This window comes from Ambystoma mexicanum, chromosome 10, assembly GCF_040938575.1.
Source record: "Ambystoma mexicanum isolate Mex_15411 chromosome 10, UKY_AmexF1_1, whole genome shotgun sequence".
NCBI lineage: Eukaryota > Metazoa > Chordata > Amphibia > Caudata > Ambystomatidae > Ambystoma > Ambystoma mexicanum.
This window is the reverse complement of record NC_090932.1, coordinates 1,516,022,251-1,516,045,995: the sequence shown is the minus strand read 5'-3', so window position 1 is coordinate 1,516,045,995 and position 23,745 is coordinate 1,516,022,251. Positions and strand designations below refer to the sequence as shown.

Genomic DNA, 23,745 nt, shown 5'->3' with positions numbered 1-23,745 from the left:
AGGAGGAAAAGTGTCTCACTCTTAGCAGGAGAAAAAAATAAACCCCAAAAATCCAGCAAAGCTGCTGCGGGACTCACTAGGTTTGGGTCATTAGCCCTTACAGATAATTCTCCCTAACAGACCTTGCCGGGATTTGAACCGGCGACCTGCAGATCAAACACAGATCACAACAGCAAGTACTTAACCCGCTGAGCCATCTTAACGGCTTAATGTCAAATGGATGGTGCAAAGCAGAACACATATATGGGACTATGGACTGATAGAAACCACTTACACCATTTTTTAAGGCACAGAGTCATTTATGAAAGTGAGGCTGATTAGAAGAGCGGACCTTTATGCAAAATCATTAACTCGAGCTACTGAAATGTTGAATAAACCAATGAGGTATCCCATAGTAGATGGCAATCTGTTACATCCCCACTTGCATCTGTGTCCTTCACCAGTGCCGTGGCCAGCCAAATATTATCTTCCTTGATCTCACCTTCCCCTCTTGGATGGAATAAGCTACTTACCTGTAGCTCATGTTCTTCAGCAATGGTATCTTTGATAGTTTCACATGTTGTTTGAATGTTCCCCGTCATCAGGCTGGGAATCCTTGGTAACATTAAAGCAGTTTAATTTGAAATGAAGAAAACTGCAGTAATTTTAGTGTTGTTTTGGTCATTTACACCTCAGCCAATAAGCAGTGCCTTCATAGCTCCACTGTTGGAGGCCATCTTCAGATTTGCATAATGCATGTGATAGTGCCAAAATGAACCAAGATGAGCCACATGCGGGGTAGGCGTGAGGCTCGCATCTGAAACTATGAAAGATACCAATGCTGAAAAACAGGAGTTACATACAGTTAAGTAACTTAGTCCTTCTTCAGTATTGGATCTTTTATAGATTCACATGCTGTTTGAATAGATTACACAGCAGTATATACATACACATTCACGCATACAATACTCAATTGGAAGGGGGGATAAGGCTCACGTTCAGGATGAAGCTCACTATAGGTGAACAGTTGCTGAAGGACAGCTGCCAAACTCTGGACTCCTCTGTCGAGTCCCTGTTAATACAGTAGAACCTGGTGAAGGTGTGAACAGACCTTCATGTCGCTGCCCTGCAGATGTCCATTAGTGGGACACTACAAAGGAAGGCAGTGGTATATGAGACAGCCCTTGTGGAATATGCTTTAAGTTGACTGGGAAGCGGGTCTGTTGGCAAGGTGATGGCAAAAAAGAAATGCAAGCCAAAAGCCATTAGGTGATGGAGGATTTGGACAGCCGTTGCCGATGGCCATGAACAGCTGCAACGACTTTCGGAAAGTCTTGGTACCTTGGCACAGGCAAAAATACTACTTCAGTGCTTACATGACATCCAGAGAGTGGAGGGAGCGCTCAGTAGGCGCGGAAGGAGAGCTGAACAACACTGGCAGTATCAAAGGCTCATTGAGGTGAAACAATCAATGTAGGGTTTGTCCTTAACAGCCCTCAGATGTGCGGAAAACAAGATAAGGCAGCTTTAAGGATAGCGCCTGGATTTTGCCAACCCTCCTGGCCGAGGTCAGGGTGAACAAGAAAGCAGTCTTCCATGACAAGAATGTGATGTCTACCTTATGTAGAGGTTCAAAGGGATATCCCATCAATTTGGAGAGCTCAAAGTTGAGTTCCCAAGCAGGTGCTGGTGCACGTATTGATGGAAAAGCATGGAACAGTGCCCTAAGAAATTCCTTAATAAGTTGATCAGACCACAACGAAGGCATAGCAGGAGTACCAGTAAATCGTAAAATTGCAGCCAAGTTAACTTTGATAGTGGCGTGGGCTAGGCTGCTGCATGCCAGGGCGAGTAGATATAGCAGAATTTGTTTCAGTTGGCAGTGGAAATCTTCCACTCCATGACCAGCACACCATACTGTGAAACGCTTCCATTAACTGTTGTAGCAGGAGATGGTAGCAGCTGCTCCAGCCTTTGCCAAGACGTCTTTGCGTTCTTGGGGCATGTCGATGGAGCCAAACCCTAAGGAAGGAGCCAGGCCGTCAGGTTGAGTGAGGCTGAGTCGTGATGCAGGGCCTTTCCCTTGCCCCTGGCAGGAGGTTGTAAATTGGTGGGAGCTAGATGGGCAGTGCAAAGGAAAAAGCCAGGATTTTCAAAAAACAGCACTGCTGTTGTTTAAAGGCGTACAGGACTCTAGGTATGAGAGGAAATGGGGGAAAGGCATACATAAACCTGCCTTTCGACGGGAGAGAGAAGGCGTCTCCCAGGCTGCCTGGATGCAGGAATTTGCTCACAAAGAAAAGGCACTTTGAATTGTCCTTGGTGCCAAAGAAATCTACGTGCGGCATCCCCCAAGTCTGGAATATGTGCAGAGTCTGACTGTAAAGAAGCTCCTACTTGTTGAGTTATGGTTTCTTGGCAGGTGGATAGGAGACCGGAACATCCTGTGAGAAAGAGTCAATTTCCAGAGGCATTGCGCTTCGGCAAACAGGATAGGAGATATGGTGCTGCTCTACTTCCACATATAGAACATGGTGGTTGTGCTGTCTGTAAACACACAAACCACTGTCCCTTGCAGGTGCTGACGAAAAGGACTTCAGAGCCTAGAACACTGCCCTCAACGCCAGGATGTTGAAATGCACAGGCTTTTTCTTTCTGACCAGAGACCCCTGGCATGAATGTCGCTGGTGTGGGCTCTCCAACCCTCTATGGAAGCATCAGTCAAAAACGTGACCTGGTGGCTGGGTGTCACAAATGGAGCTCTCTATGTGAGGTTGGAGCATTCCGACAACCAGCGTATAGCATTGTGGAATGGACATGTGAGGAACAATGGCTGGTAATCTGTCGCCAGCCGACATCCATGAACTCTTGAACAAGCTGCATGCAAAGCAGACCGTGCCCTCTGAGTGGGATACAAGAGGACATTATCCCTATGATGGACTTCAGTGTTCGGTCAGAGTCGACTCGTCACTGTGACAGCAAGTGGGCCTTGGACAGAATAGATTTGACTCTGTCGGCAGACGGTGTAGTGGGGCAAGAGACTGTGTTCAACTGCGTTCCCAGGAAACTTTAACTGGTAATGGAAGCCTGCCACAGTAAAGCTTAGGAACTCCTGGTGGTGGTGATGTCTGGGGATGTGGAAGTATCTGTCCTCCAAGCCTAGAGATGATACCAAATCCCCTTTTTTTAGCTGACCAAAGATATGTTACAGCATGACCATCCAAAAGGTTCGAGAGAAAATGTATTTGTTTAGAAAACAGGGGCCAGTACTCAACTGGGCTCAAAGGATGTGTTCTGTTGCTCTATTTGAATAGAGGGTGCAAACCTCCTGTTGCATCGTGCAAAGCTTTTTTTCTGCCCTTGTGGAAGGTGGAGAGGTAGGCAGTCATCATACATGTTCCAGAGTATAACCATAGTTTAGTAGCATAAGCACCCACTTGTCTGTGGTAATCCATTGCCACTGATGGTGAATGAAGGAAATACACCCTCCTACTGGGGTGCATAGACAGAGGGATTGGGGTGTAGAAGCAGAGGGACAGTCCTATTTCAGAATCAGGCCTGCTTGTTGGGCTGGCCTCTTGCCTTGAATGATCCACTGCATAGTTGGCTGCCACTATTCTACTGCGACCTGGCTTTGCAGTTTTCACTGAAAGGCCGGTTGGTAATCTCACCCCCATCTGGAAAATTGGGACTGCTTGGACCAAAAGGACTGGAATGGCTGTCACTGTTGCAGGGTGAATAGGGATCAAGCAGTATCAGTGTCCATCTTAATGGCTTGAAGGCTGTCTTCCACCTTCTTCTCAAAGAGTCTTCCCCATTGGGGCCTGGACTTCTGGACAAAGGTTAGTGGCTTTGAACCACCCTTGGCGAGGTAGCACAACTCCATTGTTCATTTGGCAAAACCCAGTATCGGTGCTGCCAACAGCTGCTAAGAGGGCGTGTTCTGACGCAGCTTCACCTTTACAAAGTAATGCAAAGACTTTGAGCATGGGGCCCATTTTGTACCACAGCTCCTGATTGTGTTGGGACAAAATGATGAGGGAGCTTGTGGTTTTCATGGTGGTGGCCACAGTAGAAACTATTTGTTCGCCAAAAGAATTCCATGATTCCATGTACAGAGGCACAGCACATGTAGGGGGGGAGGTGGCGGTCGGCAGATCTCTTGCAGGCTGCATCAGAAACAACAGAATCTAGACTGGTTTGGGTGCATTGCTCGGTGCCCTATATTTCTTGTCAAACCTGTCTTTTTTGAGAAACTGCAGTAAAAAAGTTCTTCATAGTAAGCAAGCCGTCCTCCCAGATGTTGTCCAGAACATGAATAGACACTATGATCTTCCGAGCCTGTTCCCTACGTTGACAGAGGGAACTGTCTTTCATCTGTTCTGTGGGGAGGTGGTCGAACACTTTTCCCACCTTGGACATGATGGTCTGAAATGTCCCAAATTCATAGGAAGGAGAGCCCCTGATTCGAAGTTCCTTGGGTTCACCATCAGCTGGCACTAAATTATCATATTCGTCAGAGGATGAAAAGTAAGTGGAAGCAGTGTCTTGGGGAGGATTTGTGTATGCGTCAGAGCCCGAAAGAACCCCTGGGGGTGTGGGTGCCACTGAAGTGAGTCCATGTGGAACAGGAGGCTGATTCTGTTGAGGAGGAGTGGATGGAAACTGTGTTTGAAGTTCTGACACTAGTGTTTGCAACATGGACAGGATGTCCATGGAGAGATAGCGATCCTGTGGAAGAGCGGTCGTGGGAACAGGCTGTGCTGATGGCGTTGTTGCACAAGTTGGCTGCAGAGGAGGCAAGGTAGGGCAGGGCTGGCTTCATGCCCCAGTGTCATTGTGCTGACAAAGTGTGGCACGCAGTACATGCCGACTCGATTATGTGTTTACAGGGACCGAACAGGTGGAGAATTAATTGAGGTCGACTATAAGGCTTGTGTCCTATTTGACCATGCGTGAACTCCTCCTCACATGGCAGAGTGCGTCACCCAGACCAACGATCCCTACGTGGCGACTGAGAGGGGAGGCGCTGCAAGATGAGGCCTTTAGGGAATATATGAGGGAGGTGATTAAGAACTACTTTGAGAACAACACTAGCAGGATACCCATGGCTAGCACGCTATGGGAGGCCTTTAAAACCGTGGTCAGAGGGGAGGTTATAGACAAAATGGGTGGCATACAAAGGGATATAGTGCTAGACCTGTTCAGGCCAGAGGCTGATATGGAAGCGGCGGAGCAAAAGAGGATGAGAGCAGGAAAGACAGCCCAAGATCTGACAGAGCTGAGGCAGAAGTGTATAGCAGGTTGGGAAAGGCTGGTCAAGTTCAACTACACCAGGTACACCGAAAAGCTACACGAGGGGGGGACAAACTGGGAAGGCTGCTGGCCTGGCTCTGCTGGAGCGAGGGAAAGCGGAAATTGATTTGCTCTATCAAAGACGAATGGGGTGTCACTCGGAGAACACAAAGCAAGATTAACTACACCGTTTTTAGATATTATAGCTCTTTGTACTCGGAAGACGCCCCCACCGGGGACTCCGATCTTGATAAGGCCTTGTCACTGATTAACCTGCACTGCCTGAGCAGAGATGCAGCAGAAAAGTTAGATGCCCCTACCACTGTTGAAGAATTGCAGGCTATGATTAGAACATTGCCTACTGGCAAAACTCCCAGAGCGGAAGGCCTGCCGGGCGATTTCTATAAGGAGTTTGCCGACGAACTGGCCCTGACGCTCCTTGAGATGCTGCGAGAGGCATATGAGGTGGGTGTGCTTCGCCTAAGCTTGAGGGAGTCCATTATAATCCCATACCTAAACCAAATAATCCCTGGCTGAAATGTGGCTCCTATAGACCCCTGTCCATGGTAGATCTGGACAGTAAAATACTCACTGCCTTACTGGCGAAAAAACTGATGGGTGCGACCTGGAGCCTGATGCATTCAGACCAGACCGGCTATGTCCCAAGCAGTAATACCTGCTGTAACTTATTATGTCTACACCACATAATCGAAAGTACTAAGACCCTAGGGGAGCACTATGCGTTAGCATCACTGGACGCTATTAAAGCGTTTGACTCCGTCTGGTGGGACTGGCTGTATGCCACTCTGAAAAAGTTGGTATCGGCATGGATTCCTGCAGTGGGTTAAATTGATGTACACCACACCCAGGGCCATGGTAAAAATGGGTGGATGTATCTCAGCAGGATGGGAGCTTAAAAAGGGTAGAAGGTAGGGGTGTCCTCTGTCCCCAATTCTTTTTATTCTTCCAATGGAACTGACTGTGGCGCTCCTTAGAGAGGAATATGTGGATGCAGGCATACAGATCGACTGAGTGATGCACATGATTTATATGCATGCAGACGATATGCTGCTCTATGGGCGACCTGGAAAGGTTTAGACAAAATATTTATAACTGCTATCTGTGATGCTAAAAAGAAATTTTATAATAGACAGATTGAGGAGGCCAACAATAATCCAAGGAAATTATTTGAAATCATCAAAACCTTAGAGAAATTAGGAAGCTCATCCATGCCTCAATCTCTCACTAACCAAGATTGTCTTAATATACACATCAGGCTTTTGAGACAAAAATAGATAAGACCCGCTTCAATATTAGACACGATTTGGAAAAAGAGCTACCTATTATACCTCCTACCTCAGATACTGTGCCTAAAGAGGAATGTGCTGCATTTGTCTTTTCCGCCCATCACCACCTGTGACATAATAAATACTTTGTCTACACTCCTCCCCTTGCAATGCCCAGAAAATATAATCTCACCCAACTTTATTCTTGAGCATAAAGAAACCTTTGCCTCTTTTTTTGTAAGGTTGGTTAATTCATCTTTTTCTAACTATCATGTTCCAGATTCTATAAAAGAAAAAGGGTTACTATTACAACTCTGATTAAGAAACCTGGCCTAGACACTAAAGACCCAAACAATCTAAAGCCTATAACAAACTGTAATTTCCTGTTAAAGGTCCTGGATAAAATCGCTACCATTCAACTCCAGTCTTTTATAGAAACATCGAACATTTTGCAGCCAAGACAATCTGGCTTCCGCCCGTGATACAGTACTGAAACTGCCCCCTTGGACTACAGACCAACATGCTGAACATTGCAAACAAATGAAAAACTGGAACACTTGTGCTGTTGGATTTATGCACAGCATTCGATCTTTTAGATCATGGTCAACTTCTCCTCACTTTGAGAGACATAGGACTTTGCAGCACAGAAGCCATCACTTGGGTACAGTTGTTCTTATCCCATCAGACCTCCAGAGTGTGATGGGGAGATGCCACCTCGCCCCAATTCCTATTAACTGTGGGGTTCCACAGTGAGCCTTCATGTCCCCCTTTGCTCTTCAATGTTTATTTTAGGCCTCTATGTGATTTGCTAGATGAGTTAGGAGTGTTCTTCACCAATTATGCTGATGACACCCAGCTAGTACTTGAGCTCACAGGGGACTATTTCTCTGATGCCATCCATTTGCAAACTATTTACAGTCACATTGAAACTTGGATGAATGCAAGCTCGATGTGTCTCAATAGGAACAAGACCGAGCTCATGATTTTCGGCTTGTCAGGTATTAATTAGATCTAAACTTGACAACAGATACCACTTGTTTGACATTCACGACTGTAGTATTGAAGTTTCCAAAAACGTCAAAACTCTGGGCTTCCATCTAGATTCTTCGCTGAGTTCTGAAACCCACACTAACCAAACTGTAAAAAATGGTTCCTATTATTTGAGACTACTGAGGAACCTTAGTCCGTTCCTATCCGAATCCAACTGCGTCTCAGTTGCAAGGGCAATCATTTTGCCCAGATTGGACTATGGAAACGCTCTTCTGGTTGGTGCCTCAGAGAAAAATATACATAATTTACAGGTGATACAAAATGAGGCTGTATGCATCATAAAACGGAAGTCCAGGAGAGAACATATCACCCTTTGCCGGCAAGATCTACATTGGCTTTCGATTGCGCCTCGCCTACAATTCAAGGCAGCAATACTGGTCCACAAATCAATACTTGGCTCTGTGCCAGCATACATCAAAAACGTAGTGTCTCCTTATGAGCCCTTAAAAAAACTGCGATCATCCACATTAGCACTGGTGGAAATCCCAAAATTCAAGTTCGTCAATAACTCAGGAAGATCTTTTCCAGTTAAAGCTGCTAAATTCTGGAATTCTCTTCCTGTGGATCTTAGACTGCTAAAGGAATTTAGCGCATTTCACCGACAACTGAAAACATTGTTTTTTCACTAAGACTCCATTAACCCCCCTTCTGCTAGTTGGGTTTTCGTTTTGTGGTGTTCCCTGTGTTTGTTGACGCCCCAATGCCTGTGGGTTTGTGGTGCCATATATAAACAAATAAATAAATAATAAAATAAACTACGTCACACGTGATGCTGAACTCTCTTATGAATATGTTTGAATGAAAATGGTTAGTAAAAATTGTTTGAATTTTTTTTTGGTCTTTTTAAATTCTGACGTATTAACTTCAATAACATTAGATTAATAGCATGTTTGACGACAGTGGCTTGCTTTACGGTTGTAAGGGCATTATTGACATGCTAGAGTGCAGGGGAAGAGATAGCCGTTCACATGACAGTGGTAAAATAAATGTGAAGGCAGAGATTGAGTGAGAGAAAGTAAGCAGGGGAAGTAGAGTGGAACAAAAATGAGCGTGAAGGTAGTTTACAGGGGTACAACCCATTTAAAATTTGGGGTGTAAGTTTGACAAAAGCCTGCGCAATTAGCAGTTTAAACATTTCAGCCTTCATTTTAAAATATTGTTTCAATACTTTTTCTGCATTTTTAAATGCATCAGCATTTCTATTTTGTGACATTTTCACATAGATTCCTCTCTGTGTATCATGCTTACCCACTGCAGTGTTGACAGATATTTCCTCTAATAAGGATTCGCAGGCAGTTGATTTCTCTGCAAGAATCACTTTTTGTTCTGCAAGCTTCAAGTTCAGCTCCACCAGTTGAATGCTGGCTTCTTTCAATTTGTCCAGCCCTCCTTCTAAGCGCTTGCACTGAGCTAAATATAACAAAACAACCATTAGTTCTCTCACATAGTGATTAGATACCTGAGTTCTTTACCCACTGCAGAAATCCATATTAAACATGCAGGTAACAGGGAGAGACCAACTTATACTTTCATCCATGTGAAATAGTAAAATGAACACCATTTACCTGGTGCTATGTAGATGTAAGACTGCCACCAAACACTATGCAAAAAGTAAAAGATACTCTTTATTATTAGTAGTAAGAAGAATGGACAAATAAATTACCTGTAAAAATTCAGGAAACAGACCGCTTCCTCTATGCACCTTTTCTCTGGAACATGTTACCAGCACAGATAAAACTGTTCCCTCCTTCCTACACTTCAGAAAGGACTTGAAGACCTACTCTTCAAAGAACATCATGCCCATCAATGACTGCTGCACTCAACTCTTTCTCTCCCTCTAGAGTCACCACTCTCCTGCTCCCACTATGCGTCAAAGCTCCTCTACTACCCCTGGTCTATACTTGTAACCTTCTAGGTGCATCGCTTGTGTGCAGCTAGATTTGCACTTTAAAAATCCCATATGTAAGTAAGTACATACTTAGATATCTGTAATTCGTTTTACAGGAGCTTTATATTCAGTGTTTTTCTCTAGTTTGCTAGTTAGGAATTCTCTGGCCATTAGGTCTCTTGGTTGTTTTTTGGGGGTGGTATCACCTTTGTATCTTCATGCTTTGTTACCTCGTAGAATGGACTATTGATACACATGCATCCAACGTTAACTGATTAGTCCGCGCTGATCACTTCGTGCTAGCACAGTAACATCTCTTCCGATGTATCACAAAAGTGGGAGAAAACTTTGGGGTACTCCATTATGTTGATAACAGCCCAAATTACACCAGGATTGAGTGGTGGAGTGATGGCACCATCAGTAAGCTCTTACATTCACTATTTCAGAAATAGATTCAGCCTTACTGACTTTCCTTTTTGCTGATACCTAAGACACCTGAATGCAGCAGATTGGGTAAAACAGTCAAGATATCCTGGCTGACTTTGGTGTAAGGCCAAGATCCCTTTAAATTGTGGTTTACAAACAAGTTTATTCATGGTTTACCGTTGCTGAATTTACTCCCAAAACACATAATCATAAAGAAATCAGGTGTATTGCTAACTTCTGTGCCTGTGCACTTTTAATGTTATGGGTAATGCACGTGTCTTCCTCCAGAACATGTACACAACTCATATTGTTATTCTCAACGTTCATTTTTTCCCCCCATGAACCAATTCCTGCCACATAATGCACAACATGTTTTGCGAATCGCCTCTCTTTCTCAAGTGCTGTGAATCAGAACATACAAATTCAAGACATACCACTTTTTTCAATAGACATTTCAAAACTCATTTCAATTGGTTTAAAAAAAAAGAAATACATATCTCATACTTTGTAGGTGTCTTTTAATTGAATGAAAATGAATTCGTCCTGGTGTAATGTATTCTGAAAAGGGTTTGGAATTCTTGATATCATGATGGTATGAATGAAGTGATGGACTGAGGGATTTTTATATAATCTACAATGAATTTATGAAGTACATTGCCATGATGGTATATGGATTTCCTTGATTAGAATTTGTATAAAATGATTTGGTATAGTTCTCCTGGTAGGAATTGACGTCATGGAATTGTTTCATGGAAAACATAATAGAGGGAAAGTTGCACATAACAATATGGAATATGTACAAGTTTGGTGAATTTAAAGTGAATTTCCCATGAAATGACAAAGTGTTCCGATACAGGATTAAAAATAAAGTATAACCCTTTTCATAACCCAATGTGCACTAACCCCACACGTATTAGGGGTAATAACCTTGAGGGGAAATGGTATACTCCCCTAGCATACTGCTGCATTATAATATTGCGCAGGTACTTCAAAATGCCATTGTAAAACACCTGTTTTTTGCCCATATGTGGTAAAGCTTTAGACTTTACTGCACATGTCCTTGCAATGAAGACTCTTTGCCTAGAGTGTAGCTATGCTCACCTCACATCTCTCGCTTCTGATGTGATTCCCTTTTGGACTATGAAATCGTGTTTTAGGCTCCCGTTTTCTTGGGAAAAGTCCAAGGGTCGATGGGCGCACCTCACAAGGATCCCCTTGGGCCAAGGAGAGATGTTCCGTCAGAGGAGAAAGCTGGCTGGAGCGCCCAGAGACTCAGGGAAGGTGGACAGAGCAGATGCGGAAGAAGAGCTGACTGAAATTTGTGGGTTTGTGAACACAGGTAATTGCATCAATGTATTGAAATGTCTTGTTGGAAATGGGTTGGGGTAAATGTTTGTTTCTGGTTAAAGAATTTTGAAATCTGAAAATTGTTGTGCTAATCCAAGGGTACAGGAGGGAATGTACCCTGCCTACAGAACAGTTGGCCATCGCAGTTTAGAATAAAAAGTAAAAGCAGTGCATCCATGCTCCCTACTGACTTAAGAGAACATGAGTCGTGTAGTATGGATCAGGGACTAGGATGGATGTGTTCTCTCTAAGTGTAAAGAACATATTTTGGATGAGAGCCCTATGATTGTCCTGCCAGGAAATCTTTTGTGGGTCAGTATATATCTAAGTTGGTAGAATAACACTCGCCCAGGGGCCTATCAAGACAAAAGCGAAGGAAATGATCATTCTTAACATGTATGACACGCAACTACATGATAGAACAAAGTAATACTCAAAGAAGTTGAACAAGTAATTAACAACTTGACAGGTAATTCTCCTGTCCTGATTTGTGGGGACTCTAACTCTAGAATACCCACTTACGCTTACTTCAAGGAATGGGAAGGGGGACAAGTATCTTCGCCTACACAGTCTGATGGTTTTGATAACACATGCAAGTGTGGGTTAAAATGGCTGAGACTACTTTACTCTGTGGGTTTTACTATGGCTATTGGGGCTTCCCCACCTGATATCCCTCCTCAACACACACAAATTGGGCACCACAGCCATAGCATTATGGATTATATCTTCATTTTTAAATCTCATCTTCGTCATGTGTGCCGGCCAACGAGAGGAGAGTGATCCTTTTCCCCTTGTAGCCTCCCTGAATTTGCCGCACTGTTCCACTGGTCTTGTTCAATCCAGGTAATTGAGCATCAATCCATCACAGAACGGAATCTCACAGGGTGACATTAAGATGGGGGATGCAGATCTTGTGGCACAAGATCAATTTATTGAATACATGAGTATTTGCTGGTTTATTTAAGCTACTATCATGGTAGCACCCTTGCTGGGATTGGCTCTTGCTCTCACACTTGTACAGGCCCATAAAACCTACATCGGCACCTATTTGACAAGAGGGAGCTACGCAGAGAATTACGTGCCATGGCTAAAAGGGACACCAACCTGGCTGAGTTTACATCAAAAGTCAAACACATAAAAACTAACTACCACAAGTGGTTGAATCATCATAAATACCAAGTTGAATGCTCACGCTGGAGGGACCTGATACATACTTCACTTACCAACAATTCTGCTAGTTTCTGTAAGTTAATTAATTCCAACACATCTCTTGCAAGCGTTATAAATGGTGTTACAGAGCAGGCATGGGTCACACATGTGGAGAGGACCTTTGGAGGTGAGATGAGGGGTTTGTAATAATTATTGACCCTACTGTCAGCTGGGCCTTCACGAATAGCCCACTTGATATACATAGTTTAATAAGTGCTAGAAATTCATCCAGGGCCCCTGCACCCTATGGGATTTGCAGTTCTCTAATAGCATCCCGAGGCAGACGAAGTTAGGAACGGACCTGGATCTGTAATAAGCCATACCTTGTCTTACCCCCATGAGAATGGGTTCATGTCAGTCTAGACCAGTGCCACTTCTTCCTAAAGGAAGTCCAGCACACTTCATGCTTACTGACTACTGCTCAAAGCATGCAAGTACCTGGATAAACGGCACGGTAATATACAGAGTGAGTCACATAGACACTTCCCACGGGAAGGCACATTTGACTTAGATAAGCTAACAAACCTACGTAAGGTGTAAGGAAAGAAAGGTGAACATGTCCACCAACGGCAATGGGACAGCCATCTAGTTTGGCATATCGAAGGTACTAAGAGACAGGCTGAATCCAAGACCCGGCACTGAAAGACACCAAAAAAAAGCTCCAGGAGCAAGTTAAATCCCTGAAAACCGATTACTCCAACCTGCACATACTGGCCCACAAAACCGGTTACAAACGTGTATATATCATAATCCAGGGGGTGCCCCCGCCAAAGGACTGGACATACAGACCCTTACACCTTGTCATTTGAAATGTTGCACCCGACCACCAACCGGCTAGTCCAGACTCTGCGCAACCGCCAGCCTATCATCAGTCCACCCCAATAAATTCTATGGCCGGCCTGTTCACCCATGAAATACGAGCCCAGGCTTCCAAACTTTTTTAACTTTCTCAGCTATGTTTGAAGGATACCTGAATTTGAAAGCCAATACCAGTACTAGTGCATTCCCGCTCAGACAGTTGCCTGGAGGAGGCCATACTTTAGTTGATGTACATGCCCCCTGCACATACCTCCTGGAGCGCTACTGATTTGTTCAATATCGTTCAGAGATTCCAAAAGATACGAGAGGATACTGTTAAGTTCCCAGAAGAGTTTCAGGTTATAATAGATTGATATCACCCCACGTATGTTGATTTTAATCAATTGTTGCGAGCAGTGCTACCCACACATACATTTACCCTGCTGAAAGTGCACACCAACTGGCCAGCTGAAGAATCTGCCACTGCCAGGGATCTGAAAACCTTTAGTGATAGGCTGGTACAAATTATCAAAATATCACTGAAAATTGCCTTCGAAAGACTGAGTGGTCTAAAATTAATGTATGCAAGAAAGCCAAGGGTGAAAATCCTCCGGAATATCTTGAATGTTTGAAACAATGTTCTGAACAATACTCTGGGATTGTTAATGCAGCTATTATAGCGCAACCTAAGGCACCAGAGGGAATTAAAGCAGTGCTAATATGACGGGAAGGAAAGGGTTTGGTAGAGGTTTTCTTAGCTACACAACAATTCCATGAAAAGGTCAAAAGACAGAAAGAAACTACTGCCAAATTTATGGGTTTGCAGATATTAAGTTTACAACCTTCCTAGGGAAGGGGAGGGTTCCCATGCCAGGAGGGAGAGACTGAGGACGGAGAAGAGGGAGAGGAGTATGCCAATCATATGAACAAGGGAAAACTGCAGAGAGGTATTACATGAACACGTACAGTGATCAGTGTAATTACTGCAAAGAGTTTGGACATTGGAAAGCCGAGTGTCCACATGTGCGCGGTAGGACGGTTGAGGCATGCAGCTAACTGTGCCAAGTGGAATGACTAGGTCCCAACCTCCATCGCCACCACTTCACACCAATGTTTAGGATTGCCAAGGGGTCTCCGAACTTGTATACTGATTGATTCTTTCACACTGTATGTTGATTGAGTTATTGCTGGTCAAAAGATTTCATGTTTGGTTGGCACAGGAGCATCAAGCTCCACATTAAAAACTTTTGAGTTTTTACGAAAAATGCATCCTAATGAAATTGTTAATGCTGTAGGTACACTGGATACGCCAATACCTCATCCTATGTCTAATCCGCTTATGGTCACGAAAAGTCCAATTTCCAACCAACATGCATTCTTGCTGAGTCCCTGTCCTGCTGTAAACTTATTTGGATTAGATTTATTGTGCAAGCCAAGTTGCTCTATTTACTGTTCCCCTGATGGTGTATACCTTGACATCCCCGCTCAAAGAGAGCACAAGGTGCTGGCAGTATTGCAGAAAATTACCCATTAGAATCCTGGAGACTAGGCGACACTCCCTGCTCATGACAGGAACTGTTGAACCGAGTCCCAGTCAAATTATGGTCAACCCATGCAAATGACGCTGGTTACATGGTCAATGCGGAGACAGTAAAAATTACTCTAAATCCTCCCAAGCCTGTATCATGTGTACCTCAGTATCCTATTTCCAGGCAGGCTGAAGAAGGCATTTGTCCTGTAATAGAATCCCTTGTCCAGCAAAATATTATTCTATCAACTCATAGCCCCTGCAATACTCTGTTTTTGCCCACAAAGAAGCCAGGTAAAAATGTTTAGTTTCATTCCAGACCTGCATGCCGTTAATGCATCCATGCTTCCGGCTTTTCCCATTGTACCTAACCCGGCTACCATCCAGTCATGCATTCCGTACTCAGCCAAGTACTTCACTGTTGTAGATCTGTGTTCAGTATTTTTTTCCATACCTATACATCCTGACAGGCAGTATCTGTTCACAATTGCCCATAAATCCACACAATATACATTCAGTAGTTTTCCAATGGGATATGTAGAAAGCCCTACCCTATTCTCCCACACTTTAAAGAAAGATATTGACTTAGTGTGGTTCCCAGGAGGGTCAAAGCTGGTGCACTATGTAGATGATCTACTCATAGCCTCCCCCCTCCCAGAAAGAATGTGAGAAAGACTCTCTCATTCTGTAGAAAGTGCTGGCTGAAAAGGGTCACAAGGCATCTAAAGATATTATCAATTTACTGTGACTGCTGCTTTTTGCACAACTTGTCATGAAAATAGTGGTCTCTGCACATCCCCGGATTCACAGTGAAAACACATCCCTGCACCTCTCCTGGCAGTGTGCCTGCATTTTTAATTTTACCGATTACTGGGTCTGGCCCATCGGACTTAGCCACCAAGTTCCCTATTGCGCCCATTCCCTTCCAGTGGGGGGATGTTTCTTTGGATCTTAAGTTGGTCACCTAGTCCCAAGAGGACCCTGTAGGGACGTTCATTCACACTTGGGTTTTACCACTACCCTGAATTTCCCCACCCCAGACCAAGTACGCACTTAGCCAGCAGCACTCCACCTTTCCTCCGCAGTAACTGGCCTCTGCTTATGGGAACCAAAACAAGTCATTACTACTTGTCCACCAATTCCAGTGTAGTGATCAATAATGTCACATTTCCCTTCATCCCTAGTTTTTCATTTTCACAATCCCAGTGTGCCACGTATTCCAGAACCCATTTAATTTGTGGAGACAAAGCTCATCCCTGCCAGCCCATTAATTAGGGAGGGAGTCATTACATGGGGTATGTTGTGCCTGCAGTGCATCATTCTCCCACCAAGCACTGCCTGGGGAAACATTGTTGCTGGGGTAGGATATCTCATATGAGGAGAACCATCTCCAGTTCCGTAAGCACCTAAAAACCTTCCTCTTTGATTCCGCTTTCTCTCCTTCTCTCCCCTGCAGAATTCCTGGCTGAATCTGCACTGGTCAAAACTACCATCCCACCCTTTCAGTTGCACACCTGCACTGCCTTCCGTGGCAACCCTGCACCTAGGGACTTTTTCTGTCTCCCTACAGTCCCCCTACCAGCACTTATGTCTGCACTTACCTTGCACTTATCACCATCTGGCTATTTTTATTATGTTATTTATTCTACTACCCCTTGTACTGCACTTCCCACACACTCCTTTCCCCCACTCCCATGCACTTGCGCGATCTGAATGACACCAGCCTAATAGGATCGTTTTCTGTCGTCCCTTTGATCCCCCCTGGCCTCGTCGCGCCTTGAAACACTTGTGTATAGGTGCGTTGTAAATGTAATATCATATCATACCAGCCCTTGGGATCAAGATAAACAGAGACAGTTTGACCCAATTGTCATGGTTAGTAGAAGATATTGCAAATGCCACTGTGTCCTCCTTGACTCTATAATCCCAAAAACAAGTAGCCATCCGACCCATGGTGCTTCAGAACCGTATGGCTTTAAACATCATCCTAGACTCACAAGGAGGCATCTGCACAATCGTGAAGAGTGAGTGCTGTACTTTCATACCCAGTTACACAAGTAATATTACTGACATCATCACCCACATTACCGACACAGTAAGCCTCCTTCACACCAGTCTGGGGGCTCCCCGGACATTTGGGTCTTGGATTGAGAATCTTTTGGGACCGCTGGGTGTGTCTATTGGTCAGATCCTGCCCATAGCGCTAGTCATAATTATAAGTCTGTCCTGTCTATTGATGGTTTGTAAGTGTCTTTATTATCGAGGATGTGCCACTTGCTCTGAAGTCTCTCAGACTGTCCAAGTGCTTTACTGTCTTGCTACTCAGGACTTTTGTTATTATATGCCTGGATGTGATGTTTCTTCCCCCAGAGAGGCATGTAATGAGACTGGAGTGAATGTCTCATAGGAGGGGTGTGTGGGGGAAGTCTGTAATTGAACATATTATGTAATGTAATGTAATATTGGATTTGTATAGTGCATATTCCCATTGTTATGGCCTCAAAGCACTGGTGGATGAACGCCCTTGGAAGACCAAAGTCTGCAGTATGAGGGATTGGTCAGATGAATTTAGAGTGTGTGTGTGTGTGTACATTTTAGCCAATATGAAGGTAGGTAGGGTGGCTAAGTCCCTGCTAGCGACCCATGTAGAGCTGGCTTGTGGATGGGTGCTGTGAAGGTTATTGGGAGAGTATGCGAGACAAGCAGACTGATCATGTGCTCCCCTAGCTAATTCTGCATTCCACTATTGAGTAGGTACTGCAAACTGCAATGTTTAAACAACTATTTCTTGCCTATATGTGGTGAGGCTTTAGACTTTACTGTGCATGTCCTTGCAATAAAGACTCTTCACCTAGTTTGTAGCTATGCTTGCCTCCACATCTGTCGCTTCTGACGTGTTTCCTGTCACGCTCACCTGGTCTCCACGGGGATGTCACATGAAGCTGCACGAATGATGTCTGCACTGGCATAGCTCGGGCCTGAGTGATGATACTTGCACGCGTCTTCTCCCTCACTATCACTTCCCAGGAGCTTTTGCCTAAAATGTCGAAACAAGATGTTAGCCAGCCGTGAGGAGCGGGTTTGGTTCCCACCTCCCGTAATCTCCTAGTGCCCCTCTCTCCTTCTGCCTAACCTTGGGTTTGTTATTGGTGGGCTCTCCATCCTGCGATCTCTAGCAGGGGCGCGATATGTTCAGTCTTTCCCTGGATCAAGTTACTTCACTGATCCTGCGGGGCTGCAGCAGAGTCTAGAATAGATTGACTCAGCAGGTACGTCTCTATGCCAACAGATGCTTGGTATAGTTGCTTAATGTTCTTATTGCCCAAGTTTGACTCTTGTTTCTCTTTTCTTTCAGGCGTGGCCTTGGGTGGTTTTCAGATGAAGATTTGCCTCTTCCTACGACGCTGAACGGATTTCCAGCGGGTGAATATTAGCGCGAGTGCGTGGCGCTGAATGTCTTTTTAATGGTTTCTTTCTCGTGCGTGACTAACCTGCTGTTCTTTTCCTTTTCAGCAATGCAGGTGCGGCGCGGCTCCAGAGCGGTGATTGGATGAACCGCTTCGATGAAATCCTAGAAGAATGCAGTCTCCGGTGAGTATTGGTTATTGATGCAGATGCCCTTTTTTCTGCAGGTGCGACAATCCGGAGAGCAGCTGAAGGCGCGGCCTTTCGGATGGAATGCTTCAGGTAAGGCCTCTATTGCTGTACTAACTTCTGTCTCCTTTCTTTCCCTTTTCCTCAGGTGCCGATGGATCGTGATCCCAGGACAGGTATGACTGTTGGAGTTCGGGTACTGGAACTGAGCAGACACAGTGAGCGTTACGCTGCATGAGTGCAGAATAACGCAAAGCGTGTTCTGTCTGTAGGGTGTGGTTTAAATGGCCTTGCAAGTAGTTTCAGCTAAAGTAGTCCCTCCAGCCTCATCCTGCAATCTCAGGTAAAGTAGTACCTCAGCCACACCCAAGGTAGGCTGAAAGGTTCAGCCCCATTAGGCTGGGCTGTATGTAGTCCCATGCAGTTTGCCACCAGATGGAATGTTATGAGCCTGGTGGCGCCAGGACTGAGTCCAGGAAGTCCTTGGGGCTTTATAAACCCTTTTGGGTGCCAGTAACTGGGGTTGGCCCGTCAACTGCAGGTGTTTAGGAGTATGCACCATGTCATTTCCCATTTGGCATATGTAAGCATGTTTTAGGCTCCTGCTTTCTTAGGAAAAGCGGCTTTAGTAGCTGGAAGTCATAATACTGTAAGTGTGCTCACCGTGTGTGAACCTCGGAGGAGTACATTCTGCTCCACTAAATGTATCACTTTATGCTGTCGTTCCTGATGACACCATCTTACGTGTAAGAGCACAGCTGGTATCAAAGACTTGTATAGAGGAGCTTTGTTCCCTGATTTAAACATTGTTTCAGAATGATTCCTTGTCCTGTCTGGACCTCCCCTTCCATTGAAATGCATGTGCTCCTTTGGGTATAAGAGAATGGTGCATGGAGGGAGGGGGGGGGGGTTCTCACTTGCGTTGAAGTCTCATAATGCCATTGGTTTGTTCTGTTGCTTGCTTAAAAAAAAAATGTTCACCAATGCACTGGAGTAGTCGGTGGTCATTTTAGACCTCATTTTATCCCCCTACCCCTGAGCTGCCTGGACCCCATCATGCATGACTGGACAGACCGTGCAGCCATCCCATATACCTTATCACACTCCCCAACAGCCCATTAGGGTCAGGAGAAAAAACACCCTATCTTGGCATGTTGCCGGTTTAAAAACTTCCCTGTGGAGGCACGGGAGAACAGATTTTCCTATTTGCCAACCTCTGCAAATGTCTCCTCACTGTTACAAACCTTTAGCCAAACCTCAAATGCGTTAGCAGATACTTTTCCTCTGGAAACATTGGGGCGCGCCAGAACCATCTGCTTGCTGATATACTAAAAGCTCTCTCTCAACCGACGGTCAATTTGAGCTCTTGAGAATTGCTTGCGCAGGGCCCACATACAAGAGGACTTCCTACCCCTCACGGTGTTACATTACAAACCACGAACCTGATATCAGAAGCCCTGGATACATAATACATCACCACCATTTCAGCAGTTTCTAGGAGGATCAAAGTCCTCTTCATGGCAAGCAAAAACTGATCAAACCCCTTAAAAGATCCAGGCGTACAAGAATCCCAGGAAAAGAGTGAGGCAATCAATATGTTCTTTATCAAGAAGAGCAATGCTACCAGGCTCCACATTGAGGACTACAGATCTTCTTTCTGACCACCCGACTAAATCTCCCCACGTACTGTTCAACCCTAGACCGACTCCTCCCCAGCATGCCCGAAGACTTCTTGTACACACTCACATTCTTTAACCATTCTTAAACCAGACCTTTTGTACTGATGACATCCTCCCGGCTACCATCCTTTAAAAACTGTGAAGAAGGATTTCCAGAACTAGCTAAGGGGGAGGGTTTTGAGAGGCCCTCGTGGTTAGTGAACAGAGTTATTAACACTTATATCTAGACAAACTCAAGCAAGGTCATTTAGCAGAGAAGTAAGGCATAGACCTCTGGACATATGGGAGTGGTTGAATGGCACAGTGAGACACACACACACACACACACAGAGCACTCAAATCAAATTAGACAGAATACTATATTTATTAGGCGTTAACATGTTCCATACATATACACAACAGGTAAGTCATTATTACTAAAGCAAAACCATTGGCATACATACATACACAGTTGGTGATCTCACTAGAGATCACCCACACTTTACCCTGAAAACAGTTAAATGAGTTTAGGAATGAAACAACATACTGTAATCAGTAAAGTGAGTTACAACAGCAGAAATAAGGTCCCTGACACTTCGGGAGTCCTTTCCTGCTAAGGTAGGTAGGCTTAGTGCCTCAGAGAATCAAAGGTCCCAAGTAAATCCCTGTTTGTGGGAGCTGGATGGCTGTATTAGTGGAAAACTATTATTCTCAAAGCCAGCAAGTAGGTAAAACATTCCAGTAAGAAGAAATCCAAGGTGCATTCAGTAGATTAGTGGTACTTTCCCAATCACACCACATTAGGGGGAGCCCGGGAGGAGGGGGATTCTTGGCCAGAACTCCACCGATCATGGCCAGGCAAGGAAACATTAGGGTGCAAACCTATGGCATGAAGGGTGGAAACAGGTGTACAAGCTTAACCCATATCTCGGATTCACTGAGAAACCACCCCTAGGGTTCTCTGACTCACTGGGCCCACTTACTTCAGTCAAGGGTTCTGTTGCAGGAGGGTGCACTGGCCAGGTGCAGTGGTAATTTTTGGGTTCGGAATTAGGCCTGACAGTGCATATTCCAGTGAGATGGTTCCTGATACCTTGAAGCTGGATGAATCAGGCACCTTGTGATGACGACTACTGCAGGTCCCAAGATGACAGGAGACCATCAGGACTTAACTGAGATGGGCAGCAGCAAACAGCACCCCTATCAGGGGGTGGCATGTGAAATTCATGGTGACAATGACTCTGCTCCAGAAAGGAACCCCTTCATGTTGAAGAGTAGCAGCTTCAGGAGGATGGGTTGTGGGCCACTTGTAGAGGAATTGCAGAGCTGTAAGCCAAAACCCAGAACAGGGATTGATGAACCGAAGATGCCCTGGATTAAGATGGTCAGCCCACAGGTCAGGCCTGGAACGCTGCCAATGGCTTAGTAGGGCAGGATCCTCAGTCAGGGGTCTGGACTGGTTCGACTCACCAGCCCATGAGTGGAAGCAATGACGAGGGTCAGTGAGATCAATGCAGAGAGACAGGGCTTCACCAGAAGTTGGCTGGAGGCAATGCTGGATGTTTTCAACTGTCATTCCCGGGTCTTCAATGGGCTGCAACTTTTCATAGCGGTCTTGGTTCCAACAATGATCTAAAGAACTGCTGCTGGACTGCTCTATTCATCTCAAATTCATGCTTGAGTTGCCCCCAGCCCACCAACGATAGGAATATGCACCATCCAAACTGGCAAGAGCTGTCCAAACATGCCCCACATCTGCCCAGGAACAGTCATACCCCTGGCTTAAGTGTGGATTGAGACTGGACAGTCACAAACCCCACATACTGCCAGATGCACTGCTTTGACCATGAAACCCGATGTTTTGCCCGGGAAAGGGCTTATCATATATGGCATTTCCTAATTTGACAAGGCAGGAAGAAGGCCAAGGGACACATACCTATGCAGCACTTCTCTGTAAGGTGATGTGTGTTACACTAAAACAACAAGGAATCTCACAAAGGAGGACAGAGACCCACTGCACTGGCAGTATTAGTGATGACTAGTACCCCCAGAAGAAATGAGGCTGAGCAAGGAAAGTAACCTCAAAAAGTCACAACAGGGATCAAATTGATGGAGGTTCCATTGATGTCAATGGAGGTAAAGCTGCAGAAAGAAAATCTATCCTAAAATGAATCTACTTACAAAAATCGAGTAACTCAGTCTGCTCTGGCATTACCAAGTCGGGTTCCACTCCAAATGCAACATTTAAACAGCCACCATGCAGGTGCCAAATGACACCCTTCAGATTATCGACAAAGGCGATTTATGCCTGCTAGTCCTCTTGGACATCTTGGCTGCAGTCAACATTCTCTACTAGCACACACACTATTCACCCTTCTTGCATATAGGAGAGGCTCCTCTGGCATCATTCTGAAATGATTCACATCCTAACTATCAGGCAGACAACAGGCTGTCCAAGTGGACACACTAATGTCAAAATGCTGCCCGTCACCCGCAGATTCCCTCAGGGTTCCATTCTCTCCCTGGTCAATTTTAATCTCTATACGGAACCGAAAGGCTCAATCCTAGACAATCCCAACATTGCGATACACCAGTACGCAGAAGATAAAGAGGTGTACCTAAAGGTCAAGGGCCCACGCTCACCATTGAACATGTGTTGCATGCATTCAAATGTGGATGACAAGTGCCTACTTAATGCTCAGCCCTAACAAATACCAAATTCATACTCTTGGGCCGCACATCCAAGCAAGCACCCACTCAAACGTGGTTAGAAAAAATGCACTTGGATGAGTTCAACCCCCACCTCACCCCCTCAGTAAAATTCCTAGGCATTATAGTAGATAGAAATCAATCCTTCCAAATACACGTCGAGAAAATGGTTCAAACAGTTCAGTATCAAATCACTCTACTCTGCAAGATCAAGCCCTTTCTTCCCCTAGGAATTCCGAACAGTGGTGCAGGCCCTATAGATCTTGCATATCAACAGGGTCAATGCCTCATCATAGAGCTTCCTGATGCTCACCCTGCCTTCCTCAAAGCGCCTACCCTGCTGTGGCTCACCTCCTCACTGGCTCTAGGAAATTTGACTGCACCCCCCACCTTGCACGAATAACACTGGCTCCCCATTCCACTATGATCTAGTTCAAAGTGACATGCCTCACCTACAAGACAATCATAACTGGTATGCTGGGCTAACTGATAGCCAAAATAAAATCATCAGGCGGCACACAGTCATCTCAAAATAAGGCCATCACCAGACTGGAAATCAGACTGGATTGCAAGGAGAAAACTAGGAAACAGTCCCTCTCATGCTAGTTATCGTCTTCTGGAACTCTGATCTTGGTGGCAATCCAGATTGCTCCAAGTCTCCATCAGTTTAGTAAAGAACTGGAGACCTGGCTCTTCCAACAATATCTTGGTGTAACCCAGATTCCGTCCTGGCTCTTCAACTTAGAACCAGACGAAAACAAATGAGCAACACCCCGCGGAACGAACACACATCTCAAGATGGAGGAACAGAACATACCACGACAAGCGCAGGGAGGTGGAGAGACTCCCGATTAGGAGGGAAACCCAGGTTCCTATGGAGAGCCTCAACAGAGGATAACAAGAGAGATGAGAGCGTCCTAGATTTTCCACAGACATAGGGCAAAAGTGTTGAAGGGGAAAGAGTGGTGATCTGAACAG

The 23,745-nt window shown here is 45.1% G+C and overlaps 1 protein-coding gene across 1 annotated transcript in view; it reads right to left on the bottom strand.

Moving 5' to 3' along the window:
* The window catches only part of DNAH10 (dynein axonemal heavy chain 10), a 2,725,177-nt gene that overhangs the window by 618,725 nt on the left and 2,082,707 nt on the right, over window positions 1-23,745 (bottom strand). Inside the window, exon 56 of the mRNA XM_069619694.1 lies at window positions 8,859-9,020. Coding sequence (XP_069475795.1) covers window positions 8,859-9,020 — 162 coding nt within the window. The remainder of the gene's footprint in view (window positions 1-8,858; window positions 9,021-23,745) is intronic.